The 13,329-nt window shown below is 40.8% G+C and overlaps 1 protein-coding gene across 1 annotated transcript; it reads left to right on the top strand.

Annotated features, from left to right (window-relative positions):
- The first annotated feature begins 2,323 nt into the window (after positions 1-2,323).
- LOC128742674 (uncharacterized) lies at positions 2,324-3,673 on the top strand. Its single transcript, XM_053839104.1, has 2 exons — positions 2,324-2,456; positions 2,534-3,673. The coding sequence occupies exons 1-2, from the start codon at positions 2,408-2,410 to the stop codon at positions 2,944-2,946; spliced, it is 462 nt and encodes a 153-aa protein (XP_053695079.1). The 5' UTR covers positions 2,324-2,407; the 3' UTR covers positions 2,947-3,673.
- The last annotated feature ends 9,656 nt before the right edge of the window (positions 3,674-13,329 follow it).

Raw genomic sequence — 13,329 nt, 5'->3', positions numbered from 1 at the left:
CTTTGCTGATGCTGAAATGTCCCGTTACGGGAACCGGTTCCGGATTTATAGTGTCCCCCCGGATCCGGATGGCGCGCACCATGGCTCCTAACTGCGGCAAAATAACTGATATGTCCACAGTCGATAATATGTTTACAAAAATCAACAGATTTCAAACGAATTTTAGATATTTGGCAACTTTATCTAAAAAAGCCATATCTCGGTCCCCCAAGGAACTCCGGAATAACTCCGGGACCATATGCCATATGGCCATTATCTATAGATATTATGAAAATAGAAAATATTTTCGGCAAAATTCCAAAACTTGGTGGAAAAATATTGAAAGATAAAAAAGTTACGGCCATTTTAGTAAATTTTGCGGTGCTAAAAATGATGTAGACCTTAGAGGGGTTAAAGTCTTAATGAATATACTGGTATAAAATCGTGACTCATATCATGGCAGATCTAGAAATCTTATTTTTAAAACAGTGACTGGGTTCGTTAAAACTATACAATTCTTCCACCAACGAGAAGGCGCGAATGCATGCCGTGACTGGTTCATTATATCCGAATCCGAATAGATCATCTATGGAAATTAGGCAAAAATAGTGTATCGTTACGTAACGTCCTTTGCGGGGCCCGCAAATTCAAAGCGGAAAGCAGCCAGGGGGAGTCGATTTCACTATTTAAAAGCTTTCCAATCAGTATTGCTTGTTGAATGGTTCGTCGTCGTTGTAATGTATCTAATCCCAGAAGTCGACATCGGTCAGGGTACGGAGGAAGGTCACATGGGTTGCGCCATGGTAAATGCTTTAAAGCTAACCGGATGAAACGTTTCTGGATGCGCTCGATTCGAATGCTCCAAGATGCTTGATGTGGACACCAAACTACAGCAGCGGTTTCCAAAAGAGGGCGTACAAGCGCACAATATAGTGCCTTTAGGCAGTGAGTTTAATAATGATCTATATAAATGGACACGCAAATGGAAACACAGTTTGCAACGAAGCAGTGAAATTAACCGGGGTTGTAAAAATATAGTTTCCACAGGCGTAACAGAGTTTCTGTGGATTATTTTCACGTTTAAACTCATGCTTTGTTACGCTCATTTTTCTTACTGTTCTTACTATTTTCACAATTCTTACTATTAAGAACTCAATCACTCTTCAAGCATGATCATGAGCATGATATTCAAATGCGCAAATATTACTGTTTTAGTAAAATGGTCATAACTTCTACAATTTTCAACCGATTGTTATCATTAACCCCATGATTTCTTTGTTTTTTATCGGCCTTTAAGACTCACCTAAAATGAAATTTTTCAAATGCGTTAATCTTGTCTAAAACCTTTCATAAAGTTAAAATTATTCTAAAAAAATGCGTACTTTTTTGTTTTGTTGTGAACAAATTCTCAAATATCTACAGTACTATTATTCTTACAGAAACATGAAGTTCAACTAATCGATAGCAAATTTTCTCCTTTTTAATATGGAAAAAAGGGATTTAAAATTGGTGCACCGCAGCCGAAGAAATTTGTATTTATGTGCATGTGCTTTCTTTCTTTAAGCAAAATTTCAACTTTAATGCATATCTCGAAAACTATTCTACTTTAAATTTTTCTGGCCACATTTTCGGATTCAGCGACCAATTATACATGAAAAATCACCTTCAGCTTACTGAGTTCACGCTTTTTGTTTTATTTTGTTAACTAGTGTTATCAGTTAAAGCAACTCAAAATCGTGGATTTCTATTAAACAATATCGAGATAAATAGTTTAGGAAATTAAAAATATTTGAAATCGAACAACCTTTACAGTGCAATTGAAATTACAAATCAAGGGGAAACCTCTATTAAACTGACTCACCCGATGTAAACACTTTTGAGTTTTGCCGGCTATCATGATGTTGGTAGGTAACTGGTTTTGTTTGCAATTTTCACACCTCTGGCTTCCGCTAGTTCCGTAACCCCGCCGCCGGCGGCCGCAGCAAACCCATCAGCCAGCCCCGAATGCGCACTGCACAAGGCAGCAAGCACATAAGAAACATTATAATGTAATACATGTACGCTTATTAAACCTTTGGAAGCGGTTTATTTTACGTCGCATCTATCCGCCATCGTCACGTCGTGCAGTCAGTCAGTGAGTGAGCAAAAGGGGGAAATAAACGAACTTGAATCGTTACGTCATGCCGATGCCGACCCGGCGGACGATGTGAACGGAGTCGCTCGCTGAAAGACTGGGACAGGGGTTCTTCCAACACCCTTCTACTTCCACCCCGAAGCTAGCAAACATGCGCGTCGGTCGACTGTCTGTCTTGTCAACCGCTGGCTACAGCTAGCCTACGGGTCATCATCATTTATACTTCGGCCAGCGTCTAGTGAACAAGTGTATTTTTCCGCTCTCAGCACCGCAAAAGCAATAAAAATCTCCACAATGAAATACCTAGCAGTGGGAGTCATTCTGGCCGCTTTAAGCTTCCAAGGTGAGTACGCGGTTTCGTCGTTGCAAAATGCTAGAGACCTTCCAAATTTGCTAATGGCTCGATTTCTCTACGCGCAGCGATTGACGCCCTGAAGTGCATGCAAGGTATCGACGCCAAAAAGAACAACGGCAATGAGGCTCAGAAGAGCGACAAACCGCTGGAAATCACCGAATGCGGTGCGGCAACCGCTGTGGCCTCGACTGCCCTGCTGGCTCTGGTCAAACCGAACAGCCTCACCATCCCATCCGGGGGCTACAAGTGCTACCACCTGAAATACCAGGAGAAGAACTCGGAAAGCTCGACCATCATCAAGGGCTGCATCTACAGCTCGCTGAACGTCTGCGATGGAAAGTTCTCTTCGAGCAACATCAACGAGGTGTTCTGCAGCCAGTGCGACGAGGACGGATGCAACTCCGGTGGTCGCTTCGGTTTCGACCTAAAATTACTGGGCTTAACCCTAGCCGCCTTGGTTGCATACCTGCTGCAGTAGAGTGATGATGCTGCACAAGAAAAAAGTGATTCATCTTAAATCTTCTAGTATTTAGTGCTCTCGACTCGCTTTAGTGTGCGTGTTTCCTACGTTTCCGACGATCGCTATTTAAATCGTAATCATTTAACTTTACATTCAAGTCCATACCAAAACACAAAACATAAAACAAAGAATATACAAATATTTTAAAACATACCATCGAGTAAACCCAAGTGCTTAAACAGGAACTGCAATCGCGCTACCAGCCAGGAGAAAAAAACGGAGGCCAAAAGTTTTCATTTTTATGGAAAATCAATACGGCTTCGTCGTGCTGATTTCTTCACAAATGAAAAACAAGCAACGACAGACAACGACGACGGAAGTGAATCTCATTTCTCCTTAACACTGTCTCAGGATCTGATGCTACTACATATACCGTATATTGCTAGCCCGTGCGTGGCTGCTTTAATGTATATTTTTAACGCACCAAGGTTACGATACGGAACAAAATAATATTATTTTTTTACTGGTCGTTTGAATTTAGCGTATAATCAAAGTAATCGTCCAACTGAAAAGTAGTGACTTGTGTAGTGACATACAAAGAGAAAGGAAAAAGAAAACATAAAAAATCAACATTGATAAATTGTGCTGCTTTGTTATTTGAGGCTTTTTCACAAATTGTAATGATGATGATGATGATGTTATTGGTCGAAAAATAAACGATTGCGTCGTCTAGGACGAAAGAAAACTATCTACTCGCATATATAGAACCTAAACCCGAAATCGATGGCGCGCGCGTTTTTTTTTTTCATTAGCATTCCGGACGGCACGACACTCCCCAAAAATCTGCGGCTGACCGGGCTAATAATTTGTGTGTGCATGATGTCATACTTTCGGCGGCGGCGGTTGAAGCGAAAAGCGACATTGTTCGCTTCAGTTTGTTTCGTTTTTATTTATGTGCTGTATAGAGTGGATAATTTGTCATCGTGATTTGCCCAGGGAAAAGGATCGACCTAACAAGGAGGCATAAATCATTCATAATTATCTAATACTAGCTGACCCGACAAACTTCGTATTGCCACAAAATAACCTGTGTTGTACATAAATCATGAATCTCGGGTGATCTTTGTCACAATCTCGAGTTTTGCAAGTTTCTGAGGAGTTCAACCTTAGATGATTCATTTTGGCAGTTACGTAACTATGAAAGCATCCCAGGTAACCAATAAGCATCTCCAATGCTATTCAAATGTAGGCCAATAAGCATTTAAAACTTTTTTGTGGAAAGTACCATTTCGCGATCCTCTCCTTACTCGCTGTCGCTCGTTCCAGGAAACCCAGGTAGACCTAGGAAAACAAATAAACCTAGACAGTAGTGATTTCTGCGGGGAGTTGCCTCCCCCCAGTGGGTGGCGCTTCCGACGGCGGATCACCGGCAACACTCGCGGTCGTCTCGTGCTAAATGATCTAGTGTTACTATACATAGCTTTTGTGGTCTTGTTATTGACTAATGTTTTATGGAAGAGTCTCGAATTTCTCGAGTTCTATTAGTTTTTGAGTTTCGCAAAAATTTCTGTTTTATTTGTATGAGAGTCCATATCCCCCTACCACAGGGGTGAGAGGTCTCCAACTATCATAAAATAAATTCAAGACTCCAAAATCTCCCACATGCCAAATTTGGTTCCATTTGCTTGATTAGTACTCAAATTATAAGGAAAGTTGTATTTCATTTGTATAGGAGCCCCCCCTCTTAAAGTGGGGAGGGGTCCTAATTCACCATAGAAAATATTCTTGCCTACAAAAACACCCACATGCTAAATTTGGTTCCATTTGCTTGATAAGTTCTGGAGTTATGAGGAAATTTGTATTTCGTTTGTATAGGAGCCCCCCCTCTTAAAAAGGTGAGGGGTCCTAATTCACCATAGAAAATATTTTTGCCTCCAAAACCCTCCACATGCCAAATTTTGTTCCAGTTTCTTGATTAGTTCTCGAGTTATGAGGAAATTTGTATTTCATTTGTATAGGAGCCCCCCCCCCTCCTAAAGTGGGAAGGGGTCCCAATTCATCATAGAAAAAATTTTTGTCTCTAAAAACACCCACGTGTCAAATTTGGTTCCATTTGCTTGATTAGTTCTCGAGTTATGAGGAAATTTGTATTTCGTTTGTATAGGAGCCCCCCCTTTTAAAGTTGGGAGAGGTCCTAATTCACCATAGAAAATATTGCCCTCGAAAACTTTCACATGCCAAATTTTGTTCCATTTGCTTGATTAGTTCTCGAGTTATGAGGAAATTTGTATTTCGTTTGTATAGGAGCCCCCCCTCTTAAAGTGGGGAGGGGTCCTTATTCACCATAGAAAATATTCTTGCCCTCGAAAACTTTCACATGCCAAATTTTGTTCCATTTGCTTGATTAGTTCTTGAGCTATGAGGAAATTTGTATTTCATTTGTATAGGATCCCCCCCCCTCCTAAAACAGGGAGGGGTCCCAATTCATCATAGAAAAAATTTTTGTCTCCAGAAACACCCACATGCCAAATTTGGTTCCATTTGCTTGATTACTTCTCGAGTTATGAGGAAATTTGTGTTTCTTTGGTACAGGAGCCCCCCTCTTAAAGTGAGGAGGGGTCCTAATTCACTATAAAAAATATTCTTGCCCTCGAAAATCTTCACATGCCAAATTTGGTTCCATTTGCTTGATTAGTTCTCGAGTTATGAGGAAATTTGTATGGAAGCCCTCCCTCTTAAAGGGGAGAGGAGTTATAATTCCCCTTCTAAAGAGGGGAGGGGTCTCAATTTACCATAGAATAAATTCTTGTCACCGAAAACACCCACATGCCTAATTTTGTTCTATTTGCTTGATTAGTTCTCGAGTTATGCAGAAATTTGTGTTTCATTTGTATGGGAGCCCCCCCCCCCTTCCCTCTTAGTGGGAGGAGGAGTCTGTAACCATCAGTAAAACCTTTCCTGGCCCCAAAAACCTCTACATGCATATTTTCACGCCGATTGGTTCAGTAATTTTCGATTCTATAAGGAACATACGGACAGACAGACAGAAATCCTTTTTTATAGGTATAGATTTTCGGCTTCAATTTAAATGTTTGTTTACATTATTACGTGACGCCAGGAGTTCTTCACTTAAAATTTTTATCACTAGAATTAAAATTTCTGGCAAGTAAGTAATTTTACGCCTAAATTTATAAAATCACCAAACTAAGCCCACATTTTCTTATGAAAAAATGAGATATTTTCCGTGCACCACTTTTTTAAATTTTATCTTAATTTGCGCTTCGGTAATACCTACTAAAGTCGGAGGCTGTTTTCATATCCCAAGTGGACTACCTGGATTGTACTCGCTCTTAAGATTACAAAGCTTTCAAAAGTAAAATTCCGAGGTACGTCAGTGATTGCACTACCAGCGACTGCACAGATTCAGAACAAGTAATTTTTTTCAACGTCCCAAAGTCCCATCCTTACGACGCACAGTGGATAATACTGGGACAAAACACCTAAAATGGAGTTGAAGTTTTTCACGAAGTATTATTTTTCTATGAAAGTAGACAGACTAAATAACTATATTCCAAAATTTCAAAGCACTGGCAATGATACAGCTTTTTGGAGAATTTTTCGAATCTGAGGTTTGTGTGACAACTTCCTATATTTTTCATTCAACGCGAGATCCGAAAACTGCTTTAAAATGTATCCTGTTAGGTATTTGCATACAAAGAAAACGTGATTTGGTATCGAAATGGTTATAGATTAACACCTTATTTTGCAGATTGACGAAAATCAAGTGCACTCTAAAATATATTTACTTCGAATTTCAAAATAGTAACACACATGTGACTTCGAATTTTCAAAGTTGAGCATCTTTTTTTGGGAACAGAAGGTAACCGTCATTTTTTCTTATTGTATGTAGAATTTAGTCTACTTTTCAAAAATCATATCCGCATTTTGCGCAGATTTGCGCAAAGGCTAAAAAGATTGAATTTTAAAGAAACAACTATTTTTAGGCAATTCCGCTTTGTAATTACTTCTAGCAGTGCTATTAGCATATTGTCTATTGTCTATTAGCTATTAGCTATTGTCTGCCATAGTTGGTCTCGATCGACTGTATCGTATACTGCTTTGAAATCAATGAAGAAGTGATGCGTGAGCATGTTCTACTCCCGTCATTTTTGCAAGATCTATCATATGGTCAAAACATGGTCCGCAGTGGCGCGAGGCCCCATGAAACCCGCGTGATAATTCTCTGCGAAACATTGTGCTATTGGTGACAGCCGGCGTCACAGGATCGGGGAGAGTACCATGTAGGCGGCGTTTACCAACGTGATGCTGCGGCAGTTGCAGCAGTCGAGCCGACCACCCTTTTTGTAGATGGGACAGATCACTCCTGCCATCCATTCCTCCGTTAGTTTTTCCTCCTCCTAAATCTCGGAAACTACCCAGTGTAGAGCCGTTCACAGCGTTTCTCGGTCATGTTGACAAAACTCTACCGGTAGGCTTGGAGCTTGGAGATCAGGTCTTCCACGGGCACTCCAATGGTTAGCTTCCGTTTCGTTTCCCTTTGCAACTGCTTGCACCTGTCGACCGCCTCGCGCTCCTTTGTGATTAGATTTTCTTCCTACACATGCCAAGTTTCGGTGCGGAGCCCTCACGAGATTGGGCATTCATTTCCCAACGAATATTTTTGTTGTATAATAGCTTATCAACTACCCGTTTCACCGGTATTGGTTGTACAATAGTTTAATAAGCTATTCTTAAACAAAAACGTTTGTTGGGTTAGCCACATAAAAGCTTAAGAAACAGCGAAACTTTTTTCAGCAAAAATATAGATAATAACCAGTTCTACAAATGTCTCATACACAACTTTGTCAAATTTTGCTCGGCTAAGCCGGTACTGCGGCGGATTCGGGTATTGGAAAAAAAAAATTCGGGTACGGGTTTTTAATTATTTTTAAACTGCTATAATGAGTTTTTGGCCACACATCTCAATTTTTTTTGCGTGAGTTTAAAATGAGGATGGCAAGGAAGATGCGTCTAACATAACTCTGGGTCATCCCAAGTTGCTAGCAAGCGCGTGGTCATATCCGGCAATGCTCTATCCTTAAGATTGAGTAGCTGAACTAGGAGGCACGATGCTGCGTGGTTTCCGGCTGCCTGATCTCAAAATTGTGGCTTTGATCCTCTCGGCCCTTTTGATTGGTTTATTTAATAATTTATTTGTTTCGTTCTAGCTCTTTATTTAAACACCTACTGTACAGTGGAAATATTGACCGTAATTTTTTTTTAATTATGTATATGGATATCAGATGTAGGACTGATGGAAACTCGAATGTCGCAACTATATCTGATTGAAAGGACTGCTGGTAAGATTGTTTTATTTTAATCCATAATTACTTTATTTCATTATACTTCACGTGATAAATTTATTATATGCAATATATGATAAATTCAAGAGACGGTTGGAATACAGAGGCATCACATAAGTTGAAGGCTGAAGAATGGAGTGAGGAGTCAACCAGAATCACTAGGAGGAAACTCCTGAAGGTCTGAATTTAACTTGCCCTCTTCGAAGAAACAAACCATCACGTGGGTTAAAGCTGGTGCATCGAAATTATAGAAAAGGATTACACTGTGTACGAAGATTAGAAAGGAAACTACTTATTGTAAGTCGTAAACAATCAAATGCAAATTTATTAAATAAATGGTTAGAATATACTTACAGTTTGAGCTGCAAAAAACAAATTGCTGCTACAGAAAATAGTAACCAGTTCTATCCGAACATTCTCAAAAATAGGTAACGAAAAATCGGAATCGAATATCCTTCAAAACGCTATGTCCGAGACTACGGAACTAGACTTCACGCAAATTACATGCGCAGCTTGCGAACAAGTTTCAATTACGAATGAAGACATGATTGGTTGTGAGGGCTGCAATGCAAAGGTTGGTACCATATCCGTTGCATCGGGATAGCCGCTGATACTAAGTTGGACGAAAAGTGGTTCTGCGAAACGGGAAGTTGTAGAGCGCTTGACCATAAATACGAAGAAGCAAAAGGATCCAAGAAGAAGAGTCGCAGTAAGAAGAATGCTGACGATGTCGATCGCTCCAGTGTCAGATCCGACATTGCAATCTCCGTACAACAAAAATTGAAAGAAATGGAGCAGAACCAGAAGCGTTTGGAGGCAAAAATGGAAGCGGAATTACTACTGAAGAAAAAGGAATGAGAACTGAAACGTGCGCTTGAAAGAAAGCGGTTGCTGTTGGAACAACAAATGCGTGAAGAAGAAGAGAAGGACGATTTGGCGCTGCAGGAACAGATTCTTCAAGAAAGGAAGATGCAGCTGAAACGAATGAAAGCAAGGCAGCAAGTATTTCAAAACGAGATGGCGGATCTGAACTCGCAACTGGAGGAGCTAAAAGCCACCACCTGGTATAGGACAAAACCGCTCCGAGTCTCCACGTCGTCGAGGGAAGCAAATCACGCCTCTTTGTAATCCAGAGGTTGCAAAGCTCACCGAGCGGAACCTAAAGACACTTCATGGTTTTGCTAGTCGCGATGCTCCCGATGCAGACAACAGCGATGACGACGAAGAACAGTTAGAAGAAGAAGAAGAAGACGAATCTGAATCTTGCGAGACTGACGAGTCGGAAGTTGGAGGAAGCCTAAAAGTCTCAAAGGCAAAGCCGCGGAAGAAAGTCTACAAGATTAGCCAAAACGGGCTGGGGCAGCCCCGTTCTATGCCGAGCAAGATGCAATTAGCAGCACGGAGCGCGATTACAAAGCGATTACCAGCTTTCTCTGGAAAACCGGAAGAATGGCCGTTGTTCTACGGAGCATATCAAGCCTGGAATGAAGCTTGTGGTTTTTCAGGCATTGAAAATCTAGTAAGACTACAAGAGTGTCTCAAAGGTCCGGCATTGGAAATGGTTCGCGGACAGCTTCTTTTGTCGAAGTCCGTTCCAAAGGTAATTGAGAAACTTCTAACTCTTTACGGACGTCAAGAACAGTTACTTCAGAGTCATTTAGAGAGAGTCCAGAAGTTAAAGTCACCAAAAGCGGGAAAGCTAGCTAGCTTCATTTCCCTTGGGACCGTAGGCAGCAAATTTGAAAACGCATCTGATAAACCCGTTACTGATCCAGGACTTGGTAGGAAAACTTCCGGACAATAGGCCGTATGAATAAAACAGTTTACTTTGCTTTTCCCGTTCAAATCGTACAGGAGCATTTGCTCTAACTCTTTTATTCATACGGCCTAATGACAAGCGCGAATGGATCCGTTACAAACGAAATAACAGGCGAGTCACCTTGAGAACGTTTACCAACTTTATCTCCGAAATAGTGTCGGATGCCTGTGAAGCGAATGTGACAATGGATTACAGACCCATGCCCGAAGGTCGACCCGGGAAGGCTCCGGCGAAGGAGCGCGGTGCATTATTCAGCCACAGTATCAGTGAGGCAGCAAATACCGTTAGTGATGGACGGAATAGTCCAAGCCCGTGTAAAGTGTGTGAGCGCACAAACCATCGTCTACGCTACTGTCAGGACTTCCGGGACATGAAATATGCAGATCGCCTGGAAGTGGTTGATAACTGGGGTCTCTGTCAGGTATGCTTGAATGAGCATGGTACGGCTCGTAGCAAATTCAAGCTACGATGTAACGTGGGTAATTATCGAGAACCTCACAATCCGCTACTCTACCCGGAAGCAGATATAGTTGGGACAAGCGCGCATATACGATCCACCGATGAAACCTTGTTCCGGATGATACCGGCCAATCTTCACTGCGGTGACCGATCAATCACAGTGTTTGCATTGTTAGACGAGGGTGCCTCTGTGACCTTGGTGGAGAAGAATCTTACCGATCGACTGGGAATTTCTGGTGTCCATGAAAAACTTACGATTCAGTGGACTGCGGATATTACGCGAGCTGAAAGGGAGTCATGTAGAATTAATCCGTGGGCTTCCGCTGTGGATGCGAACGAAAAATTACTACTTAAAACAGTTCACACGGTGGAAAAGTTGTTGCTGCCACAACAAACGCTAAATTCAAATAAGATCGCCTTGCAATATCCGTATATGCGTGGGTTGCCGATTTCATCGACGACGGAAGGCCTGAAATATTGATCGGTCTTAACAATATCCACGAGACAAAATTCGGTTCGGTGATGAACCCGATTGCAGTGCGCTGCAAATCGAATGTACTCGAATCAGGAGATGCATATTTGAACTACCGTCAAGAAGTCTGCAACCACAGTCTGTCAGCTCTGCTGAAGACTCACTATGCGTCAGAAGAATCAGTCGTGCGTGTTCCTAAAGAATCCGCCGAAGATAGAAGGGCTCGCCTAATTCTTCAACGAACCCTTGAACAGATTGGAGATGAGTTCAAGACTACGCTCCTCCGGAATAGGGATGAGCCACGGTTTCCGGATAATTATTCGTACGCATTACCAAGATGGAGTCAATGTTTACAGAGCGACGGAAAACATTGCTGAGAGGACCGACGTACGCATGGCGCTGGTGCGTACATGTGGGCACAGATTTCTTATTAAACGCACTGTAGCTAATTTTGCGGTGTTTTAAATAAATGCAGGTAAACCCGGAAGTTCAGTAGGAACCACTGGATGTTACGGGGGGGGGGGAGAATGTTGACACCGCTGGGCAGTGCGACGGTGTAACCGAACACGGTGCAGTCGACTGATCGCGGCTCGTCAGATGGACAGATGAAAAACAAAAACAAATGAAGAAAAAATATTAGCAGGTCTTGGCAAAGTTACATTTAAAATAAAATTGTAATTATACGGCATTACGAAAAGAGCAGTAGTGGATGAAAATTTAAACGGCTTGTAAAACAGTGATTTCTAGAAGACCAGAAGTAATCGGCAGCTGTTCACTAAAGTGATTAGTAATCTACAGCCTAACACAGTGATCGGAAATAGATACCGGTTGTTCGAGTCTAAACCCTAGACCAATTGTTCAAGCGCAATTCGCGCTGTTGCCGTGGCTGTTGTTAACCTGCAAAGAGCGAGAAAAGTTTAATATTTTGAGCAAATCACGATCGTAAGTACATACCTGAAAATAAGAAAAGAAGTTATTAAGTGAGTAATATTTATTAACTAAAGTTTACCAGGATAAGGAAAAGGCAAGAAAAGGCAAGAGATAGCGAAGGAAGGAACGATAGTGGAAAAAGAATTACAGTGTGTACGAAGATTAGAAAGGAAACTACTTGTTGTGAGTCGTAAACAATCAAATGCAAATTTATTAAATTAATGGTTAAAATATACTTACAGTTTGAGCTGCATAAAACAAATTGCTGCTACAGAAAATAGTTACCAGTTCTATCCGAACAGGACTTGAAACTGACTTTAAAATTGGACTGAAGTTGGACTTAATATTGGACCTTAATTTAGTTTAATTTGAGCTTTGAAACCGAATTTGTACTTGGACCTGGTTTTAAAAACTTGAAATTAGATAAGAAAGTTTACTTAAAATTAGACATGAAATCGAACTTGAGATAATATTTGAAATTTCACTCAAAACTGGGCTGTGAATTAAATTAAATTTAAGATTGGACTTGAATCTAAAATTACCTCGAAATTAAGCTAGATGTTTTACTTATAACCGGACTTGAAGAAGAATTTAAACGCGAACCTAAATTAGATTTAGAACTGGATCTATTTTTACGTAATTAATTTTCTTAAAGGGATGAATGATCAAATTAAATTCTTCAGACTTCTTAAAAAAGTAGTATTGTACGGAAGTTTTTTTTTGAAAAAGCTGGGGCACATGCCCTAGTTTTTCCTAGCCTGGGCACGCCAGTGCCTGTAGTTTTAAATGCACTTTTCCTTTTTTTTTCTTCCAAAAACCCGCCACAAACCGCACGCATTTTTGTTTGCTTATATTATTTATTATTCAACCGTTGTGCCTGGCGACAGTTTCCCGTTCGGCTATTGGTAGGTTAACAAAACCCATCAAAAGTAGTCACATTGTCAGTGTTATTCAATTACCGCTAGCGCTGCTTCAATTGAAAAGGTGATGAATCAGATTAGGGAGCTTCCGACGCTCCAAAGGTTCTCAGTTACTAATAGATGAAATAATGATGGTTCTCGATTAGCTCATCACGATTGCAATCATTACTCAATTTTACTAAGTAGGTAAGGGTCAAGAGTGTTTGGCGAAGTTGTTCGGAAACGATTGTTAATCAATAACAAGTTGATCAGTAAATACCAACGAAGCCGATGATGAAAGTTCATCATTCGAAGTTGTTCGAAGTTACGTTTCTGTGTGTTTCTTTTTTCCTGCGCTATTTAGGCTTATTCCCTTTCTATTACAGCAAAATCGATCGGTTGTTTCATCAATCGACGATTAGTTTGTTATACAGTTTGGGGTTTCTGCTACCTTATAAC

The sequence above is a fragment of the Sabethes cyaneus genome, chromosome 3 (assembly GCF_943734655.1).
Source record: "Sabethes cyaneus chromosome 3, idSabCyanKW18_F2, whole genome shotgun sequence".
NCBI lineage: Eukaryota > Metazoa > Arthropoda > Insecta > Diptera > Culicidae > Sabethes > Sabethes cyaneus.
Note: the sequence above shows the minus strand (reverse complement) of the source record. Positions and strands in the feature narration are given on the sequence as shown.